Genomic DNA, 16275 nt, shown 5'->3' with positions numbered 1-16275 from the left:
CATGCATGTTTTTGAAATGTGGGAGGAAACCGGAGTACCCGGAGAAAACCCACGCAGGCCCAGGGAGAACATGCAAACTCCAAACAGGAAGGCCAGAGCCGGGATCGAACCCACGACATCTGCACTATAAGGTCGACGCGCTAACCACTGGACCAGCAGGCCGCAACTGTACATTTATGTCATTGGATTTGTATGACATACTTTTAACATGTTATTCTGGGCGTCAAACACACTGATTGCACCATTAGCTGCCTGTAGATGCTCCCTGTCAGCATCACCTCTGGAGTCAGCCTGGAGATGGAATTAAAAAGTGAATAGAGTTCCATCCATCCATCCATTTTCCGATCCACTTTATCCTCACAAGGGGGGTGCGCCATTAGTACAACAAACACTCCCATGTCATTTGACTGATTTATTGCCTGTGCTGCTGAATTTAATTTTGAGTTTGTTTTTTTTTTACGATCCACTTTATCCTCACAAGGGTCGCGGGGGGTGGAGGAGCCTATCACAACGGTCTTCTGGCAGTAGGCAGGGGACACCCTGAACCGGTTACCAGCAAAGGCACACAAAGACCAACAACCATCCGCGCTCATACTCACACCTCGGGACAATTTAGAGTGTTCAATAAGCCTGCCATGCATGTTTTTGAAATGTGGGAGGAAACCGGAGTACCCGGAGAAAACCCACGCAGGCCCAGAGAGAACATGCAAACTCCAAACAGGAAGGCCAGAGCCGGGATCGAACCCACGACATCTGCACTATAAAGTCGACGCGCTAACCACTGGACCAGCAGGCCGCAACCGTACATTTATGTCATTGAATTTGTATGACATACTTTTAACATTTTATTCTGGGCATCAAACACACTGGTTGCACCATTATTACAACAAACACTCCCATGTCATTTGACTGATTTATTGCCTGTGTTGCTGAATTAAATTTTGAGGTTTTTTTTTTTCATGCAAATGGAAGCTAACCTCAACCTTGTGGGATATATATGGAGGTGCATCCACAAGCAAGTTTTGGTCATTGTCATAAGGCAGCGGTAGTCACACGATTCAAAACTCACAGGAGCATGTCTCTGTGCCATTCGGCAAAGCAGCTCACGTAGCGTGATCACGGTCTTCTGCAGGGCCCTTTTCTCCTCCTGCCACCCCATGGGAGGGTTGGAGGACAGCTTGTCCCCCTGACCCAGTAGAGCAGGATGCTCTTTCTCCTGCAGTTGCGAGGGTGAGTTTAATTCCGCCAAGTATGACGGATGGAACGAGGATGAGGCCCGACGCTGGGACAAGGTCAGCAGTCGGCAGCCTTCTTGGTACACTTTCCTCAACAGGGCCTGTTAAAAACACAAACACTGATTAGAGCAACGATTCACCAACCGCTGTGTTGTGACAGACTGTCACTATTGTGCAATAAGGCCGGGGGAAGAGTCTACCTGAAGTTCTGGAGACAAGAGGTCATCGCTGTAGCTCATGCTTCCTGCAGCGCTGTCAGTATTAGCAGTGGGATTCATGCCTCGGCAGCGGAGATACTCCACAAACTGAGCGTCCAGTCTCTCAGTCTGGTCCAGCTCCACTCGCAGCCTAGCGCCCAGCTCAGAGCTCACGTCTGAAGCATAACCGATGATGAAAAGCTTTAATAATTAGTCGGTGCTGCAGTTGGGGAGCTCATGGCTACTCACTGCTGCCGTAGCCATCGCTTGCCCATTCTTGCACCGATATGGAGGAGGTAGAGCCGAGCGGTGAGGGGGGTGCTGTTTGGTCAAGTCCTTCCAAATCACACACCTCAGAGAAACAGAATATTGATATGCAGTCAATCCTAGCCGATTGGCACACAGGCATTCGTGAATGCAGCTATTCGAGAAGTTTGTTCCAAAAACGTACCTACAGTACTTGCGTTAACAGCTGACCAGCTGGTCACGGCGAGTTGCGCAACGTTAGTACAGTAAATGCCGAATTGATATGAAAGAGTCCTTGCCAAATATTATAGAGGTGCAACAATAATCAATTATTAAATTCATCCATTATGTTTGAGAATCGCAGAATCATTTAGAGACCTAGTTGAACTTCAAATTGTCCAAAATCTTGGAATTTCACTCTACAATCCCGTGGTGAGTACATACTTTAGCTGCACTGACAGAGTCCACAATGGAGAAGTTGTCCGAGACGGAGAGAGATCGAGGAGAGTGGCTGCTCTGTGTGCTCAGGTCCGGGGTGATGGTCCTGGAAAGAGGTGGCTCCATTGCCGCCACTGGGGACTTGTTGGCCCGAGGGTGGTCCAGCTCAAGCGCGCTCAGCTCAGACAGACGAGAGCCCAGAATCGATGCGGGAAACTGTTCTTGGAGGAAGTCTTCGGAACACTCCAGGTGCTGCAACACCTCCGGGGAGCTCAGAGAAATGCTGTCACGGTAGACTCTCATTATGTCCTCGAAAGCCCTCTGAGAAACATCTGAAAGGTAAGTTTAAGAAGGACATTCTGATTGTTCCAAACAAATAAACAAACAAATAAATAAAGGCTTGTAGAAACATCTGAAAGGTAAGTTTAAGAAGGACATTCGATTGTTACAAGCAAATAAACAAACAAATAAAGGCTTGCATGTTACACTGGTACCAGAAAAGTAAAAATGACAGGATGTGTTTTTAGTATTTTAAGAGTGAGTTTCACCCCTATTATTTGACTCTTCTCCTCATGTTTTATGTGTTTGCCATGAATATTGTTCCAGTATCAAGATTCTTTGTGCAGTTATAGTATCCAATTCTGGTATCGTGACAACACGAACCACAATACTGCTGACACCTATTTGAGTTAATGAACCTCAGAAGTCGTACAGTTTGAAATTGAACCCAATTCAAGCGCAAATATGCGCCAAAAGCCAGAATTTTTTAAAAAGATGATCATGGTGACATCATGAGGCTATCACGCAAGACTTCATGGGGCTCAGTATCGAAATTATTCAGTCAGGAAGCTTTTGGGGAGATATTCTGGAAGAAGAAGAACGCAGCCGAACAGGACAGATTATAAAATTAAAAACTAACTAATGCCTGGGGAAGCATGTGCTCAACCCACAGACATTCTGCCAAAGCCATCAAGGACTTACCCCTGTATGAGCTTCCCTCATGGTGAGCAAGCATGTCTGATTGACAACCACGCAGTCTGGTTTGATGCAGCTCTCTTTCCTGGTGGACCAGCGTCTCCTCCTGCGCATTCAGGTCCTCCCGTAGGCGTTCGAGCTCCACTTTCAGCAGCCGGTTGTCGTTCTCCAGGTCTGCCACGGCACGGTCTTTGCTCTAACGACGGAGTATGAAAGAGGGTCAGTCAGGTATTAATACAATGCATGTGAGCAAATACAAAATAAATTTCCCACAAGTCGAGACTTTCCATGAAAAATTATCTCACTCAACCAAAAATATTTTACTAAATTTAACTCATCCTTCCATATTACTCTGAGTAAATTATTTACTGTCACTTAGTTATGATGGAAAAAAAAAAACAAACAATTGAAAGAGGTAAATGGGCATGTCTACTGTGCCTTGTGACCATGTATTCTGAAAGCACTGCGTAAACTAGTTACAGTTGCGTCATTTATAACAGTCGTATGCCAGAATAGTATTTTCTGCGGCTGGTTGTTACCTGTCCTTCTTCGCATAGTTTTTCTGCTCTTTGGGTGCTGTTGCTCAAGTCTTGTTTCACAGTGGTCAACTCTTCCCTCAGGGCCTGATGCTCTGCCCCGAGTCTCGCCAGCTCCGTCTCCCTCAGCCTTAAGGCGGCATCGGTTTTAGCCAGAGTCTCCTCAGCATGGGTCTAAAACAAAGAAAAGGTCTCGTTGGGATTTAGTCCGTCATTCGACAACTTTAACTTCTCCAGTTCTCGAGTTAGATTCATTCAATGAGCACCAAATACTGTTTAGCAACGACACCAACGTGATCCGTTTTTGAATTTACCGCAACGTGAACAGAGCTGGATCACAGCAGAGAGACACTAAGTAGTCCAACATAATCCAAATTAGCTTTCTGGGCGAACAAAAATCACACAGCTTTACAAGGGGCAGCTTTAAAAAAAAAAAAAAGCCAGCACAGAATCTTTTATCCACTTCCTCATTTCAATGTCACTTCCCCCGCGATGTTGCCGTGACATACCTTCCGCCCTAACTACAACCAGATGTGTGTTAGCAGAGCTGCATTGCACTGCACTTTTTAAGTGGCAGCGAGGCATGACCTCCCTGAAGCCCAACCCCCAAACAGGACTCATTTCCGCCCAAAAGTGGAGAAAACATGAACTGCACTGGTACAGTATTATTTAACAGCTGATCATATCAGGTTTCTCGCATACAGTATTTATCTTACAATGAACTCATGTAGTCACTGTTTCAGAAATAAATTATAAATTTCTGATTTTTGATTTTACCTGAACGAAAAGCCCGTCCTTCACCCGAAAACTCGGAATACAGATGCATTAATGAATTGAATCTGGTTGATGGTGTGCTTGGTTAATCGTATCTTGCAGTAAGGCAAACTTGTGTACAGTACTCCAGCAAAGGTGCTGTGGATTGTGTCTCAAATGATTCACTACAGAAGTCAACTTGACCTCAAAAATAGTTAAGTGAATCAGTGGTGGCTTTGCGCAAGCGTCACCCATTTGCAGTCTGAATAGAGGGTTGAAAATATTCTAGTCTGTCTGGCTTTTTTGGGACCTCTGGAGATTCTCCGACTCCATTCAAAGTCTCTAGATTTGTTGCTAGTCATTTTTTAAAGAAAAGAAGTTGCTCCAGCAAGGTCACCAAAGCAATAAATACATCCTCAGCATTTACATGAGACAACCCAGTGGTTTCAACCAAATATTGAGTGTGTGTAAATACCAATGGATGAGTTTAATAAATTACACAGTTTATGTAAAGTACGAGCTAGCTCTTTTCTTCTTTTTGTGAGGAAAATAGGCTCACCAACAGTTCCTTTTGAGCATCCTCTTGACTAGTCTGTTGTTCCGGGAGCTGAGAAGTGAGCTCCTCAACGCGGATCGTCAGTGCGGCGGCTTCTTGTTTTAGCCTTTCAATTTCCTCTTGGAGCTGCCCCTCCCTCTTCCTCAGTGCCTCCCGTTCATCCAACAGCTCTGCCCTGACGGTCTCGAGAGCGGTGTCCACCCTGGCCTGTTTCTCGGCGACGGCCACTTCGGCTTGTAGCCTCTGGACTTGTGCTTCTAGAGTCAGGCTGTGAGTCTTCATTTCTTGTTCTTGGGTTTTTAAACCCTCAACTTCTCTCACTAAGTCTTGCTCCTTCTGTTGAAGTTGAGTAACCAGAATGCTGAGGTGGTCTCTCTCTTTTTGCAGGGCATCCACCTGCTGCACTTGCAGTCTGAAAGTACTCCTCTCCTCCTCGATGCCAACCAACTCGGCCTCCTTGAGAGCAAGCAGGCCTCGAAGCTCGTCCGCTTTCTCCCGCTCCGCCTTCAGCCTTCGGCCAAATTCTTCGCCGTGTCCTCTGTACTCCTCCTCCTGGGTCAGCAACAAATGCTCCAAGGCCTCCTTCTCCGCCACTGCCGTCTCCAGCTGACTCTGAAGAGCCTTGAGGCGTGAGCGTAGGGGCCGAGAAGAGGTCGAGTGAGTCAAGCTGAGTTCGTGCTTCAGGCTGCTGGGCCCGCCTTGAGGCTCGGGGCTGGGAGTCGGCGAGGGATTGATGCTATCGCCGTCCTGCGAGTCGCTCACTTCGCACACATTGGGCCCGAGCGTAGAGAGCTCCGCTTGCAGTGTGCTGATGACCTCATGGAGGCGCTCCTCTTCGTCCCGCCTGTCCTGGCGCAACCTGGCAATTTCGGACCGGAGATGTTCCACTTGCGAGCTTAGGTCGTGGAGTTCGGCCTCCAAATCCTTTGAGGGGAACAAATACAAAATTGTCAAATACTAATCAAGCGTAAATAGGTATTGACATTGTGTTTATGTTGGTGGCAACAGTTTGTGACAGCAAGATGATCAGGACAATCACCACCACACACTGCTGGGAACAACAACTTCAAAATAAAAGCATACCAACGCATTTATGTCCATGTACTATTTGGCTTTTTTTTTTTAAGGACTCGTTTAACCCCTAGTGGAATCCAGGCTTTATGATTATTTTATACCTTATTGTTGGTATTCCCCAGCTCCTCTTGCAGCCGTTCAATCTCAGTGGTGAGGTGGTCAATCTCGTGGTTCTTCTCCTCCAGTAGAGCAGAGGGGAGGGTCTCCTCTTTCTGGTCTTCCACCGTTCTTTGTCCCTCTTTTTCCTCTGCCAGAATGCTTAGGGCGGACAAATGCTCCTGGTTTGGGGAAAAAAAGGCGGCTGTCAAACAAGTATACAAGTATTAAGTATATTTAAAAAAAATAATCATATCTCTTAGGACAGGCCTACCTTGAGGGCCTCAATCTGCTCCTGGAGCTCATTAACGTGTGCTGTGTTCTCACTGGTGAGTCGCTCCAGCTGGAGCGTGAGGTGTTTCAGCTCTGCTTCCTTAATGCTTAAGTCCCTCTGCACGTTGTCCAGTTGACCCAGTAGAACATCCGCCTTAAAAAAAAATGTATTCGCCGGAATTGTAATTGTTAAAACACTGTAAACCAAAGACAAAATGCACCATACCTCTTGCTCCTTGGTTTGTAGGCTTTGCTGTGCCGCGTCCAGAGCATCCCTGAGCTCCTGGGTCGGTTCCCACGTGCTGTTATGGTAACAGTGTCTCGTCTCATCCAGTTTGGACTGCAGCGCAGATATCTGAAGTCTATTGGACAACTGCTGCTGTTCCAGTGCCTGCTTATCCTGAGAAGGATGTTCAAGAATAGATTCATTTAACGTAAGGCTGAAATGACCGTGTTAAGTTTAAGAGCGTTGCAAGCCAAAATTTGAGGGCAGCAAGTGATACGCCGGGATTTAATATGTAAATAGAAATAGCTCTCACTTGCGTGAGCTCCTCTTCCCTCAACTTGGCCCGGTGGAGTTCTTGTTCCAGTTGGCCAACGGCTCCGTTACACTCGGCACTGCTGAGCAGCGCTTGCTCCAGCTCACGGATTCGCACAGCTAGCTTGTCGATCTCTTCGTTGCGTTCGGCAAGCTCTCTCTGTGCCAGCTGGTTGGCCGCCGCCAAGGAGGCGTGGTCCTCCAACTTGTCTTTGATGATGGCTTGCAGACTCTCCACCTTGGAAAATATGATGGGGGCAGAATAAGACTGTAATGTAGCAATGCAATTTGTAAGCCTTGGTGGAACCTCCAAAGTCAGAATCTGCAATCCCTCGTGTGATACTGAAGTTTTGAAGTGAACGGTGTTCCACACCTTTCCCACCTGTCCTGAAGTCTCACGAGATTTTCTAACAAGGTTTTAATTTAATATTGAAATCTTTTATATCCGAGCATGACTTTTGACTTTGGAAATTCCACCGTGTATGATTTGGAACTAAAAAGGAGCCATTCCCGATGAGCAGCATCTAGGTGAGAATGATGAAGTCAAGCCATTCAAAGGGGAGGGGACGGCATGGACATCAAGAAGGAATTAGACGAGGAGGAAGCTAATGAATGCATGCAAGATGACGAAAGGGGCCACTACAAATAAAAATTAAGAAAGAGGGCATAAGAGGAATGATAATGATGCAACAATGGACACCATGCATAAGATGCAGAGAAGTCTGCTCTGGTTTAAGTCCGTACCTGCAAAACCAAGTCCTCAAACTACAGCAGTCCATTCAGCACAGGAATAAAAACATGGCAAAAGTCAAGCTTTTGTTTTATCACTCCAACCTCAAGCAAACACCAATAGGCTACGGATTAAGAGCTGTTTAATTCTTAAACAGCATCACTATGACACACATTCATGCACCTCTCATCTTTCGCATTTCGGATCTATTAATTAAAAAATAATAATTGGGCGTGTGAATTTGTTAAGATGGGCAGGGAGCGGCTACGGATTAAGAGCTGTTTAATTCTTAAACAGCATCATTATGACACACATTCATGCACCTCTCATCTTTCGCATTTTGGATCTATTAATTAAAAAAATAATAATTGGGTGTGTGAATTTGTTAAGATGGGCAGGGAGCGCTCACCCTATGCCCTTTGACGTCGCCGCCGGCCATCTGCCTGAGCTGACTCTCCAGCCGTCGGATCTCCTGCTGGAACTCATCTCTCTCGTGTTCGCGCTCAACGGCTTGTTCCTGTTCGAACACAAATGAAATCCAAGTCACTTACATGAAAACATTGGGATGGAAATGATAATTGGTGAGCCGACTGTTGAAGATTCGTGTCTTGAAGCAAGCGCCCATCCAAAGCGGAAAGCAAAGGAGATTGCTTGTTTTATATACAAGTGTTACTCTGGTTTTATGTTTAATTTAACAGTAAACTTCAACTGGGTGTGGCACCACATTCAATTTGTCGAATGAAAATCCGCTTAAATGCTATCACATAATGCAAAAGACGATCGACAAGCTAACGGAGCTTGCAGTAAATGTAGATCAGAATGAACTGAACTCAAAAGTGGAGGCACTGTAAACCACAAACGACTCTTTAGTGTTGCTGTTGATCAGCTGTTAACTTCCATTCCTGCCAGTAGCGATCCGTAACCGTTCTCTGCATCATCTTGAGACGTTTACCAATCTGGTTCCTCCGGCGTCAAACGCACAATGAGCCTCACTTTGTTGTTGCTCCTCTGCAGGAATTGCATTTCACAAATGGGCGCAGGTTTAATGTATTTATTTTTAGCTTTCGTATATACAGTATTTTTTTATCTACATACTGTACGCAAAAGCAGATTACAAGTACTCAGCAAAGCAGGAACACTTTATGGTTGCAAGTGGAATCAAATGACTTTCACTATGTGAAGCTGACGTAGATCCAAGTAGCCCTTTGCAAACAGCACCGTCAATCTGCTTTATATGACACCAGCGTGGAAACAGGAATTCGGAACATTACGAGAGAGAGATTTCTCCCATTACCTCGATGAACTGTCGATTGTGCTTGAGCTGTTTCTCCAGCGCTTGCACTTGCTGGCTGAGGTCTTCTATATGGTTCTTGTGGTGCAGCAGCTCCTCTTGGCCCTTCATCTCTTGTTCCTCGAGCTCCCTCTCCAGAGTCCGGAGGCGCTGTGACAGAAAGCTGTGGTCCTTCTCAGCCTGCCGTTGTAGGTCGAGACGGTCTTGGGTCAGGCGCTCAGTCTCTGCCAGCAGACCTTTGGGGGTGGGAAATGGTGAAACGTTATCGCCATCTTCAATCAAGATCACATACTGTACGTTCGATGTTGGGTAATTACATACAGTTACACAGATAAAAGGGGTGCAAACTTCCAAGAAATGGAAACTTTCTATGGGAATTTCTTGATTTACAAAATTCAGGCCTATCTTTTCAGAGAGGACTTCAAGAGTCAACTCAAAATGTCCCTGCATTTGTCCCTGTTATGGCTGATTTTTTTTTATTTTTAAACACATTACAAAATTAGACAAAGATGACATTGAACACCCCACCCAAATACTAACTAAATAAGATAAAAATAGGGGTTTAGATTGAATTTTATTCCTCCAAATATTGAAATCCCGTAAAAATAATAAAACAAAACATATCAATTGGGCCCTGATATTTATGCAGCAATATAATATTTTCCATGAAATAAACCTAAAAATCACAGTGAATTCTAACGGAAAATTTCCAAACTGGAATATTTCTCCCAAAAATCCAAGTCTCAACTTTGCATGGAAATGTATCAAACTTTCCAGAAACTTAACACAAAATTTCCACCCCTGAGCAACACATCATCCCCAAAAAATAAATAAAATAAAAATTAAAAAAAAGGCAGATTGCAAACATTTGAAGGAAATGTAAGGAAAGGAATAAAGAACACGGCACTACACTGCAAGTGCATCTACCACAAGCGGGCGTACTGGCAATGATGCCGGCATGAAAGCAACCAAAAAACACAGCACACTGCCTCCCCACCTCCTCTTTGCAAGCATACTCTGACCTACAAACAGGCAGCAGGATCTAAATTGAGCCAATAGCCTGGAGGAGAGAAGACACATCTGAGCAGTCCCGTTACATAAGCGCATGCCAAAGCTCGCTCAGTGAAGGGGACATTTTCGGACCTGTCGCTCCACTCACCCTTTTCCCTCTCCCCGAGACCGGCGGAGAGGTGCTCCTTTTGGCGCAGGAGTGCAGCGTGCTCCTCGCTCAACTCCTGGTGTTTGACTCGCAGGTTTTCCAGCTCAGCGCAGAGGCCCTCCGTCTGGTGCGCCTTCCTCCGGAGGTCCTCCAGCTCCTCCACTAGGCGCTCCTCCTGCGCCTCCTTCTGCAGCAAGGCCTCCTCCAGACCGGCCTTGTCAGCCACGTAACCCTCCAGGAGCCCTGAATGTATCGTGATGGGCGCATTGTTACTTTGAAATTGAAAGAATCTACATGATTATAGAGTTGGAACAATTAATCAAATTACGTTCACCATTATCAATATAATAGAATGAGTTCTAGGAGAAAACCGGTGCAAGCTTGAGGAGAACATTTGCAGACTTGTGCTAAACACTAATATAATATATCGCCTTCAACAATAAATTGGCTCACCCTCAGCCTTGTGGAATTCCAGCTCCAGCTGACTCTTCAACCTGACCTCCTGGTCAATCTGCAGCAACAAGAGATTGTGCTGCTTGAGCAATTGGGCCGAATCCTCTTGGCCTTGAGCGAACCTCTCCTCCAGAGACAAGTGGACGTGATGTGTCTGCTCCAGCTGCAGTTGGAGGAAGGATTACAACCGGGTTAGAGGTATTCGGCAACTGGGGATCAATTTAGCCCTTGCTATCTGTGATCTTAGGAGGTCCAACGCACAGTGTACAGTACCTGTGCATTGGCCTGGTTTAGCAGGTCCAGGAGTGTATCGACTGTATGGTGCAGTCGGTTGCAGGCATTCATGGCTGCCTCCTCTCCTCCAGGATTAATATGCATGTCCGAAACCAGCAGACTCTCGCAGAGTTGGTGTGTCAGTTCCAAGTCCTCAGGCAGAGACAGATCTGCAACCGAAATGCCTATTGAAACGGGAGTGTGAATTGATGAGTAAAGTCCACAAGTAACTGCCAAAAAAAAAAAAAAGACTCACCTGATTCTTGTACATCATTCTTCCCTAATGAGCTCCTCTGATGAGTAGCTTCATCAGAGATGTTGCTTCTAGTGTTAATCTTTTTGCCGATGAGCTCTTCAGTAGCAACTGTGCTACGAAGCATCTCAATCAGGACCTTCTTCAGCTTGTCGTTGGCCTGGTGCAGTTTATGTCTACACAAAGAAAAAGAAGCCATGACGCACATCAGAGGGGGGAAAAAAAAAAAAAGACCCATCCCTATGAGGTCAAGTACATTGACCACATTGACATCCAGGACTTCAGCAAGATGAGTATCTACAAGTTTGTGTGCCTCGAAATAAGGCCTGGTGACCCAACTGTCTATGACATCAGAGCCAAGCCAATTCAATGACCCATGTAAATCTTATGTCTTACCAATGTAGTTTAGATATATGTTTTTCTTTTATAAAACCTGACAGTGATCAGAGCCAAGCCAATTCAATGACCCATGTAAATCTTACCAATGTAGTTTAGATTTATCTTTTTCTTTTATAAAACCTGACAGTGATAATGTTTTATTATATTTTGTGATGTCCGGTATAACACTAATGGAACAATGAATCATCCGTTTACCTGTCACCAAGACCGAAACTCCACCTCAGCCAGGCCACTCTATTCAGACCGCCTGAGATCAAAGAGCTCAAATACAAACACCTCAAGTCCTTAACTCTTTCAATGCCAACCGTTAAAGAAAAAAAGACCAACCACTGGAGTGCCAATCAATGCATTCTCACTGATCTTTCAAGACTCACATAATCTTGTGTTTCTGGCAACAGAGACTTTTATGCTAATAATTTTGCTTTAGTGGCGCCTCAAACATCTGAATAGTCATTTTCTTCTCAAAGTACCAACAATTAAAATGTGGTTTTGATGGCAAAATAATAACCAACCTTTTCTTTGCCCATTCTTATATTTAAAAAAAAAAAAAAAAAAGGTATTGAATGGAGACCAACCTCTCCTCTTTAGCGGTCTGCAAGTCATCGGTGAGCATTTTGAGAAGGTTGCCTCCCTCCTGACTCTCACGCTCCCGTCTTTGAAGGAGAGTGTCCAGGGTCTCCATCTCAGCACGCTTTCCCTCCAACTCTCCCTGCAGGCAGCCAACCTCTGCCCGCAACTGAGAGGAAAGACAGACGACACTTGTGAATGCTATTAACACTCTTCATGAATCCTAAACTTTTAAAATACGCATCTAGTGCATTCTGGCTTAAAAACAAAAGTTTGTCCAACTTTAGGACTACATTTTTCCTGACCTTTCCATCCAAGTGTCCTTATTTCATTATCCACAACCGCTACCAACAGAACTTCCCTCCTTTTTCACTCTCCCTCCTGCTTCCCGTTAAAAATGTCTCATGCCGCCACCTGCATCAGCCAAACAATGGCGTTGCCTGGGAAACAGAACCCTCCCAGCCCCTCTCTTAAGCTGCTCTTTGCTAACCTCAGTCATGATAGAGGAGAGGTTTAAGTGTATGCGTTAATATCTTCTATCAAACAGCCAAGTGCCAGGTGCTATGACAACAGCAAAGTGTATGCACACATTCACCTGCCATTTGCAGCACCACAAACAAATCTTAATTAAAATATTCTGGAAAATGTTTAACAAGGTATTTTCTGCGTTTTATGTGCCACCACAAAAGTGGAAAAGGGTACAATTTTTTTTTTTTTTTTTTAACAAATCGTACTTTTTTTCCCATTGTTTGACTGATCCTGCAAATTCTACTCAGGTGTGACTCGGATTGGCACCCAAAATTTCCGTTGACTTTCTGTGCATTGCTGCCACCTTCTTTCCACAGGCAGCAATGCACCAAAACTATTGCCAAAATAGACAATAGAAGAGATGGAAGAAGAAATAGAATAAAACAGAAGCATGCGTCATGTATATCCACCGGTGGCCATGACTTTTGCATGGTCATAAAAAATATAAATAAATAAGTAAAACTATTTTTTGATATAACTATTTTCCCTACAGCCAAATCAAGGAATTGCACATATGTATCATACATGATCGAGGTTAATAGGTTGTTGACTGCATGTGTGTGAATAGTACCTGTGCAACCACAGCGTCAAGCTGCTGCAGTTGTGCGGTGAGCTGACTCATTTTGCTGGTGTAGTTGCGCTCCTTCTCTTCCTGTTCAGACTTCAAGGCCTGGCGCTGGTCCTCAAGCTCCGCCTCCTTCTCAGCCTTGAGAGAAATAGCGATGCATGAATTGCGGGGAGGAACAAAAAACAACGCTTGCGCTTCTGTTTGTTGTCGTTCTTTGGCTGTGTCTTTTAAGATGCAAGTGAACTGTCCGAAAGAGAGAAATAGAAAAAAAGAAAAAAGAAGCTTCATCCTAAAAACCTTACGCATCAACGGATAAAAAGCTTACATCCATCCCCTTTAGCAAGTTCAGATGGCAGCGATGCAAAAACACGCATGTACCAAAGCACATACAGACAGACTGACAAGCACGCACCGCCTCGTATATGATGGCAGGATTAAACAGAAACTGGGTTTGAATAAAGCTCCACTGGGAAGGAGTCCAATAGGGGTAAGGGAGGGGGGGAGGGAAAAAAAAAAAAACCTTCAAATGAACTGGTGCATCTGGAGATTAAAGACGCAATGTAGCAACCACACAACAGCAGGAAATAATCCATAGAGATTACATAATGCTGGCTCAAAACGACAGTTAGATAAATTGAAGAACTAACAGACATGCAGTGCACTCCCTGCATATTCTCAATTTTGTCATTTTTTTAAAAAATGTTTTTAGCCAAGCCTAATTCACAGAAAAACACCTATCCGCTGTTTGTGAAATGCAACTGTTTGCGTGAGTTGAGGAGCTTCATAAAGCAGTGATTCACAAAATGTAGTTTCGGTTCTACAAGTGGTGAACTGGCTCCCTCTAGTGGTATATAAAAACATTTCTATCATAGTTTCAACTTCTAATTTAAATACATTTGCTTTTCATCTTGTAAAACCCAGTCAAGTAAATTCTGAGACCTGCTACAAAAGTTCCCTGACCCCAAAAAAACAGCTTCCACCTTCAGGTGATGAATCTTGTCTTGCAACAGCTCCCCGGATTGGACTTTGAGGATCTCCACCTCCTCCAGGAAGTGCTGCCGTTGCCTGGATGACGACTCTTCAAGCTCCCGACGACATGCCTCCAGTTCCCGCGCAGAGGCTCCTTTAAGCTCCTATGATGGAGCAACAATGAATCATGTATTAGTTTCACAGAACTGCACAAATACACCAAGGTGAGGGATGGACGATTGTCTAAACTTCTCTCTAATGGTCTGTTTGAGACACGGACAACATGTGAGTAGCAACCTACAACACACCACACACACCTGTAGCTGGAGTTGGTGTTGTTGATGGAGTTGTTCTTTCTCAGTGGTGAAGGCCTGTGTGAGCTCCTCAAGAGCAGTGCTGTGTTGCTGCTCCAGTTCTAAAACCTGAGAAGATAAGAAATCGTTTACTATACGGTCTATAGAAAGTATTCACTGTGCTCCACTTTTACTCCATATATATAAAAGGTAACGCAGTGTGAATACTTTTCAAATTGCATCATTTTTTTCTTAACCAAAATCCTTTTATGATAATTAATGCCATTTTTTCCCTCAAATAAAGTTCATCGTTTTAGTTAGTGGACAGGTGCGACTAAAAAACTCGCTGTGACCAAACAAGTGCTGATTAATTGGGGCACAACGTCATTTAGGGCAGAGGCCACAGTTTAAGGAAAGACTTCCATACGGTGCAATTAAATGGATCAACTTATTACTATTTGAATCATGAATATAACCAGTATAACACATCATTGGCATGATTCGATGAGAGTACCTGCGCCTTCAGGGTACCCAGAGCTTTGCAGTGTTCGGCATCCAGTGACTCTTTTTGAGCAGACAGTTCAGTCTGTATAAAGCAGAGTAAATTTAGAAGGGAAATGTAATGCTACAGGAAAAACCTAACTTTGGGGGGGGGGGGAATAAAACTGAAATTAAAAAAATTGTCATGACTGCATTTCTGTAATTGTTCAAGCTATAGGAAAAAAGTCTCAATTTCATGAGAAAAAAAAAGCAATTTTTCACAACGTTTGGCTTCTTGTTCACCTGGTGAACTTGGCTGAGCTCAGCTGCCAAGGCCCTAAACTTGTCCAGGTGCATCTGAGCGAGCTCCTTTCGCAGCTCTTCTCTGACAGCCTCCTGCTCCACGGCGTAATGCTGCATCACGTGCTGATGCTCCGCTTTTTGACCGGTGAGGTCTTGATGGTGCCTCTGTTCCAGTTGCACCATTTCATCCCGCAGTGCCTGTTATGAGGCAGAAAGAAGAATTAGAAATACAATCACAACAAAATGTAACCATACAAATTCTGGTTTGCTTGCAGAACATCGCAGGTTGCAAAGAAACCCCTGCATATTTGCAGTTTGGCATTCGTACATTTTCTTGGGAATCTGAAGTTCGACAAGTTCTTACGTGTACTTCCTTTAAGTACGTGGCTTCCAAGGTGTCCATATTACTGAGCATCCTCTTTTCGATTTCATCCGTCTCTTCCTGGTGCTTCCGAGCCAGCTCCGCTTCTCGAGCCTCCAGCTGGGCCTGACTGGTTTCTTGAAACACGGCCTCGAGGGCTTCCAGGTCCTCCTTGCGCTTGGAATTGAGGGCCGCTTCCAAAGCATCAAGCTGGCCTTTGTGCTCCGACTGTAGTCGGGTAGTCAAAGACGCAAGCTGGTCCCCGTGCCTGGTGCAGAGCGAGTCCAGTTGCTCTTTGTGTTTGGCGTTGAGAGAGTCCATCTCTTTGGAGTGTTTGTCCGCGAGGGCTGCTCGTTCATGCTCCATCTCAGTGCGATGTTTGTTCCGCAGCTCTGCCAGAGAGATTTCATTCTTCTGTGCTAAACACTGCTCTAACACGGCTTTTTCTTCCTCAAATCTGAAGAAAAAAAAGTATTAAATGAACACCACAGTAAGTTTTACTTTTTCAAAGCAATATTAATGCAACACTGGAAATAAAATATGACATTAGGGGAAGGGAGGGACTGCGTGCCATACACACACTTTTCCGATTGGCCGACACTTATTGCACGCGGTGAACTCAGCATAATTTTTTTTTTTTTAATGAGCAAACATTTTCAAATCTTGCGCAAAAGTTGTAACTAAGGGAAAAAGTTGCAAAAATGGAAAAAAAGGCTAAAATATTAGATTTT

At 44.6% G+C, this 16275-nt stretch overlaps 1 protein-coding gene across 9 annotated transcripts in view; it reads right to left on the bottom strand.

Moving 5' to 3' along the window:
- The window catches only part of pcnt (pericentrin), a 37313-nt gene that overhangs the window by 7027 nt on the left and 14011 nt on the right, over positions 1–16275 (bottom strand). For 8 of the 9 annotated variants that reach the window (XM_019872450.1, XM_019872459.1, XM_019872451.1 and 5 more), the window contains 25 exons: positions 15548–16001; positions 15184–15381; positions 14915–14986; positions 14425–14529; positions 14119–14271; positions 13142–13276; positions 12051–12211; positions 11080–11252; positions 10824–11008; positions 10551–10713; positions 10098–10340; positions 8942–9174; positions 8057–8164; positions 7662–7682; positions 6919–7155; positions 6606–6779; positions 6381–6533; positions 6112–6288; positions 4940–5860; positions 3631–3801; positions 3098–3287; positions 2123–2448; positions 1682–1784; positions 1436–1608; positions 1070–1336 (listed from right to left, as the gene is read on the bottom strand). In XM_019872450.1, the coding sequence (XP_019728009.1) occupies positions 1070–1336; positions 1436–1608; positions 1682–1784; positions 2123–2448; positions 3098–3287; positions 3631–3801; positions 4940–5860; positions 6112–6288; positions 6381–6533; positions 6606–6779; positions 6919–7155; positions 7662–7682; positions 8057–8164; positions 8942–9174; positions 10098–10340; positions 10551–10713; positions 10824–11008; positions 11080–11252; positions 12051–12211; positions 13142–13276; positions 14119–14271; positions 14425–14529; positions 14915–14986; positions 15184–15381; positions 15548–16001 (5296 nt within the window). The remainder of the gene's footprint in view (positions 1–1069; positions 1337–1435; positions 1609–1681; positions 1785–2122; positions 2449–3097; positions 3288–3630; positions 3802–4939; positions 5861–6111; positions 6289–6380; positions 6534–6605; positions 6780–6918; positions 7156–7661; positions 7683–8056; positions 8165–8941; positions 9175–10097; positions 10341–10550; positions 10714–10823; positions 11009–11079; positions 11253–12050; positions 12212–13141; positions 13277–14118; positions 14272–14424; positions 14530–14914; positions 14987–15183; positions 15382–15547; positions 16002–16275) is intronic. The other variant, XM_019872453.1, reaches the window with a different exon arrangement.

Source organism: Hippocampus comes, unplaced genomic scaffold (genome assembly GCF_001891065.2).
Source record: "Hippocampus comes isolate QL1 unplaced genomic scaffold, H_comes_QL1_v1.1 scaffold92, whole genome shotgun sequence".
NCBI classification, from domain to species: Eukaryota; Metazoa; Chordata; class Actinopteri; order Syngnathiformes; family Syngnathidae; genus Hippocampus; species Hippocampus comes.
The sequence above is the reverse complement of the archived record's forward strand: the minus strand, read 5'-3'. Positions and strand labels throughout refer to the sequence as shown.